Source organism: Montipora capricornis, chromosome 12, assembly GCF_036669925.1.
Source record: "Montipora capricornis isolate CH-2021 chromosome 12, ASM3666992v2, whole genome shotgun sequence".
Lineage (NCBI taxonomy): Eukaryota > Metazoa > Cnidaria > Anthozoa > Scleractinia > Acroporidae > Montipora > Montipora capricornis.
Genome location: NC_090894.1, coordinates 41,023,445 through 41,035,944, shown reverse-complemented (window position 1 = coordinate 41,035,944; position 12,500 = coordinate 41,023,445). Strand labels below are relative to the sequence as shown.

Here is a 12,500-nt window from a genome sequence, read left to right as displayed (position 1 = left end):
AACCCTTGAAAATCGACAAGTGCACACTTTACCTAGAGAATCCATGTCGAATAGCGACTTTCAACTTCGTCGTTTAGTATATGAACTGATTTGATGATATCAGGTGTGACCCCATATTTTCTTCCCACGCTCGCATGTACACGCAAAACAAATCATTCTCTGCTTCGAGGTGACAAGACTACCGTTTTTTGCAATCATACGTAAACTACTTTTGACAGATATTCAATTCTTCGAAAGCAAGCTTTGCGTTTAATTTACTTTTCAAATACAATAGGGAGCATGAAAGCACGCAATTCCGCTCTCGGTATATGATAATAATATCCTTATTATGTATATGCTTTATTGTTGATCTGCATCAATGCACAGTACTGATAATAATAATATTGCACCCCCAGACTTGCTGAATTCGTTCACTCGTTCCGCTTCGATTCAATCATACAATTATCCTTATTATATATATGCTTTATTGTTAATTTGTTCCAAAATATCATACGCAGACAATAAAGTAATCATAGAGAAACCATATTTTAAATAAATAAAGGATAGGGTTTTCGTACTACGACACCATAAGCGTCAATGTGCCACAAAAAGTTTGGTCCTCTTCCCGGAGGGGAGGGGGAGGGGGGGTGGGGTGGGGGGGCTCTGATTTATATACCCTACGCTGGAGTAAACTGCTTGAAAACCATACCCTTCACAGCGGCACATACCTATATAGCCCATATATGGCAGTAGCCCCCCCCCCCCCATCCCCCCGGGGTCCTCTTGCTCTATTCTCTCTTGATCTTAACCTGTTTCTAACCCGCCTAGGCACTCCTTCAGGGTATATCGCCCGCAAATTGTCCGTGATGCAGCGCCGCGAATGACCACCATTCCTGGAGCGTTTCTTGGTCGCTGCTACATCGTACGGTATCCAATAGAACTGCCACTTCCTTCTATTTCTTGGTTTCTTGCACTGACCAAACTGAGCTAGGTTAGTGTGGCGACTTGTTATTCATTAACAGCGACTTTTTAACTTATTCCACGAGCAAGAAATAGAACACAAGCAATTTCAACCGCACCAAACCAAGGTTAAAATACTTTTTTATTCATGCTTGGATGTTGTTCTCGGGGGGGGGGGGGGGGGGGGGGGACTGCAGACTAACCCAGAATCACAATTATTGAAAGCTAACCGTTTTAAAATGGGTTCTTACACAGTCACTTAAATACTGTTTATCAGTGCTATTTGAAATGGGTGCTTAGACTTAAATACTGTTTATCAGCGCTATTTGTAGCCACTCTGCAGTGTGCAGTCTCCAGTCTGCGGTCTGCAAATGTCAGACAACGCTTCTAGAACTGGTAGGTACCTCTCAAGAACCCCCAAAAGGAAAGACGACTTAAAGAAGAAATATAGTCAAGCCCTTTCGAACCATTGTATGCGCCTTGCCTATGATAACTTAGCTTTTTCATGTCCCAGCAATAAATATGTTAGTCGCCTCTTAATTAAACCAAACTGTAAACCTCTTGAAAAAAATACAAGGCAGTTGCAGTATATCACAAACTCAACATTTCGATAATACGACAGTGTGAGATTTGGAATCTCAACATTTGGACGACCCAACGTCATTTCTAGACAGCTCGACTGACAATTTCTAATACTTCAACAACCGTGACCTTGAGAAATCATTACCTTGTATGTCCCTTATGGCGTTTTACCGTTCCTTCGGTTTCTCAGCAACATCCTGAGATTCGAGAGGGGATTCCCAATCCAATATAATCCAATAGTTTGCTCACTTCGACTAGAGTCGAAAGATCAAACTAAACCGAACCTATCCTTTCTACAGGGAAGAAAGACAACGTCGGCAAGACTACGTTGCTCTTCCCATAAAAGGATAAGTACTTTTGAGAGTTTGACTCAAACACGTTTATTTTCTCTAGCATTTAAGATTGTGGTGATCGCAAGTTACAAAATAACCCGTCGTAACGAAATTATAGTGATAGTGGATCATATGTTTGATAAACACTTATTTACAATTTGCATGTGCTCATGCAGGTCCGTCGCTTTCTACAAGATGCTACTTGAATTGAAACAACGCCATGACATGCATACTAACACAATAAGAACCTTCAGTTATCGTGGTAGTAAATATACTCTTATCTGTGGAGATTTTTGCTTTCGCTTTTCTGCCGTTTACATCGACATTCAATGACTTGTTTCAACCATACTTAAACAATAACTTTATAATTAATACATACAGTACTGATAACATCTTCACTACTATGTATATCTAAGAAGTGTGAGGAAGTGGGACAATGAGTTTATCATTAGAGTGGTAACGCTGCCACAGTTTACAAAATTCGCCAGGATTTGGGCTCAGAACTACAAAGCCTTGGGTTTAATATAGACTCGAACCCGCAGAGTCTTCTCTGCGCTTGCTCTCTGCGATCTCGATATAATTTTCCTTTTTTTATTGCTGAAGCTTTCTGCCACCAAAAAGATAGTTGCGATACCATTTTAAATGAAGTTGTGCAAAACGAGACCTTTTTATTTGACAGCAAACTGGAATTCCCAAACGCTTTTATACCACGTAAAATATAACGAATCCAACGACCACTCCGTAGCACGTTCTTTCCATCATCAGTTCTTGTCAAAGACGGTTCCGAAATTAATGTGGCGTAAACACTTTAGATTAAAGATGTGTGCACACAAAAAAACTTACCCTCGCTTTCTAGCATCACACACTCGTCGTCTGGGGTCGTCTTCGCACAACACACAAAGCAGCTCATTCTGTTGTACCAAAAAAGTCATGTAAAGTGAGTTGGTACTGATATAATGTAATTCCGAAATACGAGCAGTTCATGTGCATGATGCGTTACCGTCGCTTGCAACTACCTGTCAAACTTCAAAGACTACCCGCCCACTTTGGAACGTTTTGGCGCCACTCCGGAAGCACACTTCACCGGAAGCAAAGTCAGCAACGCGTACGGGCATTTTGTCTTTTGCAGTTTTCAATACCTTGCTTGAAATTCCTACCTTGCTTATTTATTGTAGACGCCATGTCTTGCCAAACGGCATGTAAATCATTTACGTAACTGGCGCCAAAACATTCCCAAGTGGGCGGGTAAACTTTGAAGTTTGAGTGTCAAAACGTTGAATTTTAATTGGCCGGCAGAACATGTTTTTGTCACGCGTGTGGACAGGTAGTTGCAAGTGACGGTACCTCTTTGGGAACATTTCTTCCGTTCCGAGAGATGCTTTTCAATGTGTTCCTGTAATGTTTTCCTCGAAGCTTTTCCAGAATGTTGTTGCGTTTCGGTTAAATTATTCAATCATCACACCAAAAGAAAGACAGAAAAAAGTTAGAATGTGAAATTTTCATCATCATGGCGACGGACTCGGCGAGGCGAGACTTAGCTAATCACAAGATCATTGGAGTGATACTTTCAGAAAGCTCAAGGAGGCTTTTTAAGTAGCGGATACACTGAATATTACAGTCATCTGGCGATTTAGAACTCGAGAACCGACCACAATTTAAAACGACCGAAGACGAGTCAATCCAGTGGTATTAACGGAATTTCAATTACAGCGGTTATCAGTCACACGCGCCCGTCAACGACATTTTTCACATTTAGGTGGACGTCAATCAAATGTTTCCATGACCAAAGTCCTGTTCAAATTCTTCATGGAAACACTCCATTGACATCCACCCAAAAATGTCGTTGAGGGGCGGGTGTGACTGATAACCGCTGTAACTACAATGTAGATATATTTCTGTTCTTTGGAACTCATATGCAACTCAATGCCCCTTTTTAAGTGTATACTGTGTCTTTGAGAGCGATATTGAAAAGGATTATGAACAATAGTTTGTCCAAAGCAAGAAGAAGGCAACCTTTGATGTGAACAGTCTTGAAGTACATTTTCAAGCTGTGATATAATTGTATTGCTTACTGATTCACTCACTTGCCATTGGTTTCAAACTGGTTTATTCATCTAATGGAATATTGTAGGAAATTTGAAAATAGTAACAGATTAATTCTTGATACAGATTCAGTGAAATTAGATAAATGACAGAGTGATATTTACCCAGTGGTTTGTTGTAGTAAATCCTTCCTGTAAGCAATGAAAGTGTGTCCAAGCTCGGAGATAATTATACCTTATTCTCACTTATCGAGACAAATAATAGTCGTTTAAGAACGATACAGTTATGCTGCCCTTAAGAAACGACAAAATTTGCAGCACAACCTTGAGGAATTAGAAAAATCAATGAGAAGTTCCCACGCAGCAAGTTTCGAAAAAGCACATCTTCTTTTCCAGTCGAAGGAACAGCTTCCAGAAAGTTTGGATCTCAGCACACTAAAGCGTCCCAGGCTAACTAGTTACAGCCCATCTCCGACTCAAGATAAGCAAACTATTCACGTTCCTTTTGCACCGTTTCTTTCCTCACTGTTATCATCACCGCCGAAAAAGCCAGCGGAGTCAACGGTACAATCTATTTTCACCAATATGTGTTCTCGAAAGAATTGACTAAGGTAAGTGACCAATAGGAAACCACGATTTGGGTCAGCTCTTCGTAGACGTTTCCTCCTGTGAAGTGAAGTGAAGTCTTTATTTATCGAGGGTAGGTCAAAATAATATCTAAATGCTAATAAACTAGAGGCCCTCATTACAAGATCAAAATAGTTAAAATAGTTAAAAATCAGAGCTTATGATAAAATTATCAAAATCTAATAAAACTATGAAACAATTATTAGCATGCAGCACAGTGACCCACAATACTTATGTAGAGAAATGATTTAAAGATTGCTGGTCTTTAAAAATCCTATTCCAAAGAGAATTTTTGAAAGTCTTGAGAGTCTCTGCTTTCCTCATTTGAAGAGGTAGCTTATTCCATTCCCGACAAGCAGTCACAGTAAATGTTCTACCACCTTCTGTATTTCGATTAACTCGAGGGCAGGCTTTTAGCATATCTAATTCGCCGTGAATGAGTCTCACCGGTAAGTACTAATAAGTTAGTAAGATAACTAGGCACGCGACCTTGCAAACGCTTGTATATGATACAACACTTGGCTAATTTAGCATTCTCGAAGAAAGGCATCCATTTGAGTATGTTGAATAACTGAACAGAGGGTGCATAACTGTCAGCACCAATGACAATTCTCGCTGCTCTCTTTTGTAGCTTTAAAACACGATCTAGACAAAGTTTATCACAGTTTGACCAGATAAAACTTACGTAATCCATTACTGGTCTAATAATAGCATTATAAAAGAGAACTCTATGCTTAATTTGCCGACAATGTCTAATCTTTTTTAAAATTCCGATATGCTGAGATAGTTTCTTGAATAACTTATCAACATGCGAATGAAATGCCAATTCCTTATCAATTTCCAAACCTAGGAGCTTTGCACATTGTACGTTTTCAAGTTGCGATCCATTAACAGAAACAATAATGTCATTAGGAATTCTGTTGGAAAGACGTTTACCACAGATGGTAAGAACTTTAGTTTTCTTGTCATTAAGTGGAAGCTTTTTGGCTGTGGCCCAATGAACCGTTTCAGAAACTGCTGCGTTTAAAGAAATAAAGAAATTTGCAGACGATCCATATCCATCCAATTGACGGAACAAGTTAATGTCGTGTCGTCAGCATATAGATCAGTATTAGCAGAACTAACATGTAACGGAAGGTCGTTAATGAACAAGACAAACAGTAAAGGGCCCAAAATAGAGCCCTGAGGTACACCATGCGGAATAATAGATGTAGTAGATTCCTTTTCACTCATGGATACAAATTGACGCCTGTCACTGAGATAGGATTGAAACCACGATAATGATGTGTTGTCTAAACCATAGGCATGTAGTTTGTCCAACAGGATAACATGATCAACCATGTCAAAGGCCTTGCAGTAATCGATTAAGACCATGCCACTTACACGATTATTATCCAAGTTAAATAACAGTTCATCTATAATTCTGATCAGGGCTGTTTCTGTACTATGAAGCTTCCGGAAGCCAGATTGTTTAGAGTAGATCAAGTTGTTTTCACAAAGATAGCGAGAGAGTGAGTCATGTACATGCCGTTCAATTACTTTTGAGAGCACAGGCAAAACCGAAATTGGTCGATAATTATTTAAGTCCTCTGAGTCCCCACCTTTAAATAAAAGAGAGACTTTCGCAGTCTTCCAGCGTTGAGGAAACGAGGCCGTATTAAAGGAATGATTTACTAAATTGGCAATAGATGGAGCTATTATAGGAGCTGCTAACTTGAGCATTCGTGGACTGAGCTTGTCGATACCACAGGCTTTGTGTAAATTAATGCTCTTAAGGCAGCCAATGACCTTGGACTCTGTAATAGGTGGAATGGAAAAGAGTACGTTATTATCCTTTTTTGAGCAGACAAAATTGATCAGTTTAGACATGTCAAAGTTTGTTTGAGGAAGTAACGACCTGAGTTTATCGGCAACAGATGTAAAATGAGAATTAAAGTCAGACGCCATTTCAGCTGTATCCTCGATAATGCGATCCTCAACTCGAAGGCTGTTCACACGTTTGGACTGATTAACCATTCCTGAGATTGATTTAATTATTTTCCATGTTTCTTTTGCGTTGTTTACATTTTGCTCCAGTTTAGAGACATAAAACTTGCGTTTAGCACTTCTTAACATGCTTATTGCTTTATTTCTCGCCTTTTTATAATCAGCCCAAACACATGGATTGCGATGATGTTTAAACTTTTTCAGTAAGGCATCCCTAAACTGTAGTTGCTTTATAATCGCAGGTGTTATCCAAGGAGCTTGATTAACATGAGCAACACGTTTAATTCTCCATGGACAGTGTTGTTCAAGAGCTTCCTCCCGTTTTTCTTTCGGGGGGAGGGTACAGCTACGTGTGGGACATCATGGGAACTTATAGTAGCCTGCGTGGCAGGCGTTCGAAGGGCTGAGGGGAAAAGGAGAACCGGCGAGGGAACGAGGAGGGCGTGCATGCTTCCCTTGAAACGCCTGCAACGCAGGCTCATAGCGATATTTCTTGTTTACAAACATTGACGTCACATTCTTTTGATATTCAAATTTCCCAACCACGGAACAAAAGAAGTCTGCCTTAACAGCCAATTAAGTTCTGCTTGGCATATTAATAACAATGGGTGACGTCACGAGAAAAATCGCTATAAGGGGCCGCATCTCAATAAAGCAAAGGGAATTAAAATTCGTCACTGAATTTGCCAATACCAAAAATACCATAATACTCTTTGTTTGTCCCTCCAAGAGTTTGCATAAGCATTGTTTTTATTTCCTCTTGGGACTTAAAATGCTCCCAAGCGAAACTGAAAACAATGCTTATGTAAAATTATGGTGTTTTGGCCCAGTTCTTACTAGAGTAATAAAATTGAGGACGGAGACGTGTGGGCGACTTAAATCTGTATTTTGACAGGCCTGTTCATCTGCAAATGGTCTGTTGGTCGAAGTCATAACGAATGATTAATAAAAAGCAAATGTTCAGAAGCAATAACGACATACATTGGTTTCGTTATTCGCAGAAAAACAAACTTCACAAATCGATACACATAAAGCAGTAACGCACCTCACCAATATTGTTTCCCCTAGTCGGCATTATTTGAAGAACGAGTCGGAACACAATAGAGCTTATTCTTATTCAATGAAATGCAAGTAAGTTGTGGGGTATTCTGCAATTTAGCCGCAGTAACTACAAACATCTTTGAGAACGTAGCTTGATGAATAAACCGTGATCTCTTGACGTATCTCTTGACGTTTGTGTAATTCTACAAAGCAGCGCAATCAACGTCAATGGTAGGAATCAATAGCGACAAACCAAGCCTTCCAAAATAAGTTAGCGCCTTAAACAACCGTATGTCAATCATCACACGGAGACACGATGAATTATTTCTTCAAACGTAGTTTATCTGTGTAATAAAATGTAGTACCCTTCTTAGCATTCTCCAGAACGACCTCTTGTCCACTGACAGCTTTCCACTGCGTCACCTTCCCAGCTGCATCAACAGTACAGCAGTTGAGATTTGGATCAGCCGCTACGTACTTTTTTGCCGTCGTATGCGCTTTATTCCCATCTGCGAAAGGTCCTTTAATCTTTTGGCAGTTCCTTGGTTGCTTATCAATCTCCGCCAGAATTGGTGAATCACGGTCAACCTGATTTAAGACGCGACAACTTATTTAGCATGCTTTTAGTCCAACCTGTAAAGGAAAACTAGTGCCATTAAACAATATAAATAACTGTAAATTAGGTCTTACCATGGCAGGCCGGTTGTCTCGGTTAGACCAAATGACCCTGTAAAATTAACCCAACCGCGTTCCCAAACGCGTTCCTTAGACAGCTAAAATTCTCAAAACGATTCGGTTGCCTAAAGATGACAATTTCCTCAATGAAAGTGACTAAATTAATTTAATGGTAATGTTATGCCCGATTTCGTTACGCGTTATCTCCGTACCATTATCATGTGTTTCTGATAGTGCGTTACACCCTCGCGTAACGCAATTGTGAAAGAACGCGATAGCAGAGCAGCATAGTTACGAAAATATCCCGACGATAATAGGGTGGGGAAATGAAAGACCCTGAGAACGAGGCTGATTAGGCCTAATCACTGAAACAAGCGCTTAGGCTTAATCAGTAAACGAGTGCTTTCTTCTTTACACGATCTCGTAAAAAGTGTAGTTAACTGAACCGTAAATTGAAAGCTAAAAATTTTACAAGAGTGCTTAGGCCAAATCACTGAAACGAGCGGTTAGGCTTAATCAGGAATCGAGTGCTATTTCGAGAAAAGTGTAGTTAACCGAACCGTAAAATGAAAGCTAGAACGAAGCAATGTTGCTGACGCCACGTTGAAAGAACGAGTTTATAATGCACGATAATTTGTTATTCAGTTTTATTCTGGCGAATATTCTTCACACGATCTCGTAAAAAGATTGGTTAACTGAACCTAACCTGCGATCAGGCGTACTTTCCTTTAGACTGGACGGAAAAGGTACGCCTGATACAATTTCTTAACGAGTCGTCTGCTGGTAGTCCAGAATCTGGACTTTACTCTGATTGGCTGAAAAACAATAGAGTTCTTGGAGCCTCTCTCCGATTGGTTACAGAATTGCAAAGAAACTCGGGAAACAGCTGATCAAATTATGCACTTATCAGTGGCCATCCCGGGGGGTTGACCCCGGGGACATACGGGGGAATAGCGCGGGATTTGCTGACTTTTGTCGCCAATTTTGGGCCCGGGAAGGGGAAATTGGACTGCTTTTGCACTTCCGAGGCAAGATACACGAGGAAAGACCCGCGGGATTTGTAACATCGCGGCCATCTTGAAAATGAAAGATCCGGACCGCGGGGACTGGGTATTACAGTTGCACGGCTTCCAAAATGGCGACGGAGAAAAAAGTGAGCGTGTCTTACGTTTCTCTCCTAAATTTGTCCCCTTTTGTTGGTCATCCTTCCCTAACATAGCGAAAATATTTTTCGGAAGAAATGTATGATCTTTTCTATGCTAATCTTTTGATGATTAGGTGTTGAATATTTATATTGTCATCTGCATGAATTATTCATATTTTCTACTTTAGTGAACACGCTACTCCAGTGATCTTCAGTGTACTTTATTTTGTTCGATTCCCAGGTACGTTTTCACTACCTTCAGCATAAAAAGCCATACATGGTGAAGTGCTCGACATTGGAGGAGCTGATTAGAGAGGCAAGAGTCTTATTCGAGGTTGCGGAGGAGTCGAAAGTGTTTATTCAACGCTTTCATGAACATTGGATGGAGAAAATTGATGTCGAGTCACTGAACGATGTTAATGACCGGGATAAATTATTTTTAGTGTGCACTGAACATAACTCAAACGTGGAAAAGGAGGTATGCTACTCCTTTAAGCCCTACCTTCTTGTTTTTATGTGACAATTTGAAGTTTCATTTAAGCTCTGGTAGAAAGAAATAAGGATTTCAATGTTTGAGCCATTGCCATTTTATATTTTAAAACTTAATTTACTTTTTAGGACTTGACGTAATAAAATCAAGATGTTTATATTTATACCAGCAGCATAAGCTTTTTCAGAGTTAACCATTGCATATGCTATTCAAGATAATGATTTTACTGGTGTATGCCTATAATTTTGTGTAAGGTATACTAAATCGTTTTACTTATTTTTTTTATATTTTTCTCCTTCATCTTCAAGCAAACAAGCCAACACTATTAATATGGTAGAAAGCAGTACAGATATCACCAATAAAAGACGTAATGTATTAACCTTAGTTATAATGCCAAGTTCTGTCCACTTTGTAAAAAAACTTAACCCTTACATATATCATTAACCTGCATTCACTAAATGATAGTATTTGCTTTGTCGACAGGAAATGTTGGTTGTACAAACAGCTACCAGACAACACTCGTTTTAAATAACGGGCGCATCGCAATTGGAGCAAGGGCAAAGGTATTTACCACTTAAAATAATTTAGGTATGTAAACATAGGTTTATCTGGGCCAAATTGCCTTAAACTTACTGCACCTAATTTCCATCTAGTTGCAATTTACCAGATTTTGCTATTTGAATTTGTAATGTACCGGTAATTGGAATACCATTTTATTGTGTGACACAATTTTTCAGTTGTGAGCCTCAATACTGTAACTGTAACTGGGATTGGAGCTTTTAAAACTGTTGGCATTTGAGAGGCCTTGTAATAAAATAAATTTAATCTGGAGATATGTACCATTATATGATCATTTTTCACTGGGTTCTGTTTTTTCAGTCTTCTCCATTGCATTTACCTTCACAGAGTAAGAGAAATATTTTCTTATCCACTTGTCCTTCGGACAAGCACTATATTAAATTTGGTTGTCCAAAACACAAGCGTTCTTGTCCAAAAGGTTTTGCTCGAAACTTGAAACTCAAAACAATCAGGCATTTAATGATTTTAGTCATATTACCAGTATTATCCTTGTAAATTGTTTTCGACTTGAACCTAAATTTATTCCAAAGGGAGCTCGTAAAAACAAATAAAATGGCCGCGGAATGACAAAGTTAAAAAAAGGGATATTTTAACCTTATTTTGTCAAGTATGAATGAGGTTTGCTTCTATGACTATTACTTGTCTGAACTAAATTTCTACCTGTCCTAGTTCGCTATCATTGGTCTTAAACACTTTACAAGCAAGCGACTATGGTTTTAAATTCCTTTTATTCCCAGGAAAACAACATCCAATCATCGGCTGCTTCCTGCGTCACTAAAATACCACTTAGTGTATTGGAAAAAGAAAGTAAAATTTTTGGAAAGGGTTCAGGCAAACCTCTCAGCCATTATCAAGTGGAAATCAACAATGCTGCATTAGCCCTATGCAAAGAAGATGTCTCCTTGTTGAAAAACAGGAATGAACTCTTTAATGAGGCAAAACTGAAAATTGATCAAGATGGCTTCAGATATAAGAGAAGACTATCCAGATCTAAAGTCTTTGGCCAAGGAGCAGTTGATGACCAGCAAATTCAGGTGACAAAACGAGTTAAGCTGTCCCGTGAAGTGAGAGAACGTAGAATTGAAGAGTGCAAAGTGACATTGAAACTGACAAAGACACAATTATGTTGCTGGAAAAGGAAAAACAGAAATGTGCTAGTATGTCAAAGTTTGGTAGGGCTACAGAAATCAATGAACAAATTTCTCAACACCGGAAAAGTATGCGTGGCAATCAACAAATTTTGGCAAGACTCCAGAAGGCAGAGGCACGTTCTCAGAAGTGCCACAAAGACCCAGCGGATGCCAAAAATGCTAACAGGGACAAGCCAAAGGAGAAGACGCCAAAGGACCAAGCGACAATAATTGACCTGTTGGTCACTGGTACAAGTTCTTCTCAGAATGAAACAAAAGATGTCGCAAACCAATCTACAGTTAAGGAGAGTTTGATGCAGCAAGAAGTACAGGAAACTTCATCCCTGCAACAAGATTTGGATGACCACACTGTTGCTCAAAGAACGCCAACAATCAGTGTTGGAAGTACCTTACAGAATGCCAGGCAGCAATATGTGCTTCTGTGCTATGAAGTCGACTGCATTCACCCTCTATGCAGGGAAGGACGGTCCAAAGAAGAAGAAACGTGGTTTCCTGGCGGTCCTTCATTAAGTTACTTACCAATACCGATTCCAGATGTCAAAAGTCAAAATTGTGAAAAATGTGGACAGGAATGCAGTGGGCATTATCTACAGCCAGTGGAACATATTGAACATGTGCGCCAAAATGGGTATGGTGATTGTCAGTTTAAGCCACCCAAAAGTATCATTGAAGAAGCCAGTAAAGATAAAGCTATGAAAAATGCGATATTCACCAACGAGGAGCTTCTGGCATTGGCGGAAAACTGCTGTCTGCCAGTGACCGATATTCGCATGTGGGTCGAGCATGTTAACGACATTGTATCCAGACGAAAGGCAAGAGCTGCAGAGCGCTCCCGCAAGAAGGCAACCCAGGAAAAAGGTTATTTATGTTCAATTTTATGTTGGTGTGTTCAATTACCTTTTTTATGTCATT

At 39.6% G+C, this 12,500-nt stretch overlaps 1 protein-coding gene and 1 long non-coding RNA gene across 7 annotated transcripts in view; both read right to left on the bottom strand.

Moving 5' to 3' along the window:
• LOC138027772 (short transient receptor potential channel 2-like) overlaps nucleotides 1-3,531 on the bottom strand; it is a 66,495-nt gene extending 62,964 nt beyond the window's left edge. For 2 of the 6 annotated variants that reach the window (XM_068875381.1, XM_068875386.1), the window contains exons 1-2: nucleotides 3,198-3,531; nucleotides 2,697-2,764 (exon numbers count right to left, since the gene is read on the bottom strand). In XM_068875381.1, the coding sequence (XP_068731482.1) occupies nucleotides 2,697-2,764; nucleotides 3,198-3,211 (82 nt within the window). In that variant the 5' untranslated portion in view covers nucleotides 3,212-3,531. Of the gene's footprint in view, nucleotides 1-2,696; nucleotides 2,838-2,869; nucleotides 3,045-3,197 lie in introns of those variants that run through there. The other 4 variants (XM_068875384.1, XM_068875382.1, XM_068875383.1 and 1 more) reach the window with 3 other exon arrangements.
• A 3,846-nt stretch (nucleotides 3,532-7,377) lies between these two features.
• LOC138027779 (uncharacterized) lies at nucleotides 7,378-8,411 on the bottom strand. The gene is made up of 2 exons (XR_011127510.1): nucleotides 8,240-8,411; nucleotides 7,378-8,137 (listed from the first exon to the last, which is right to left on the bottom strand). It is a non-coding gene; the product is annotated as an uncharacterized lncRNA (long non-coding RNA).
• Between the last annotated feature and the right edge of the window lie 4,089 nt (nucleotides 8,412-12,500).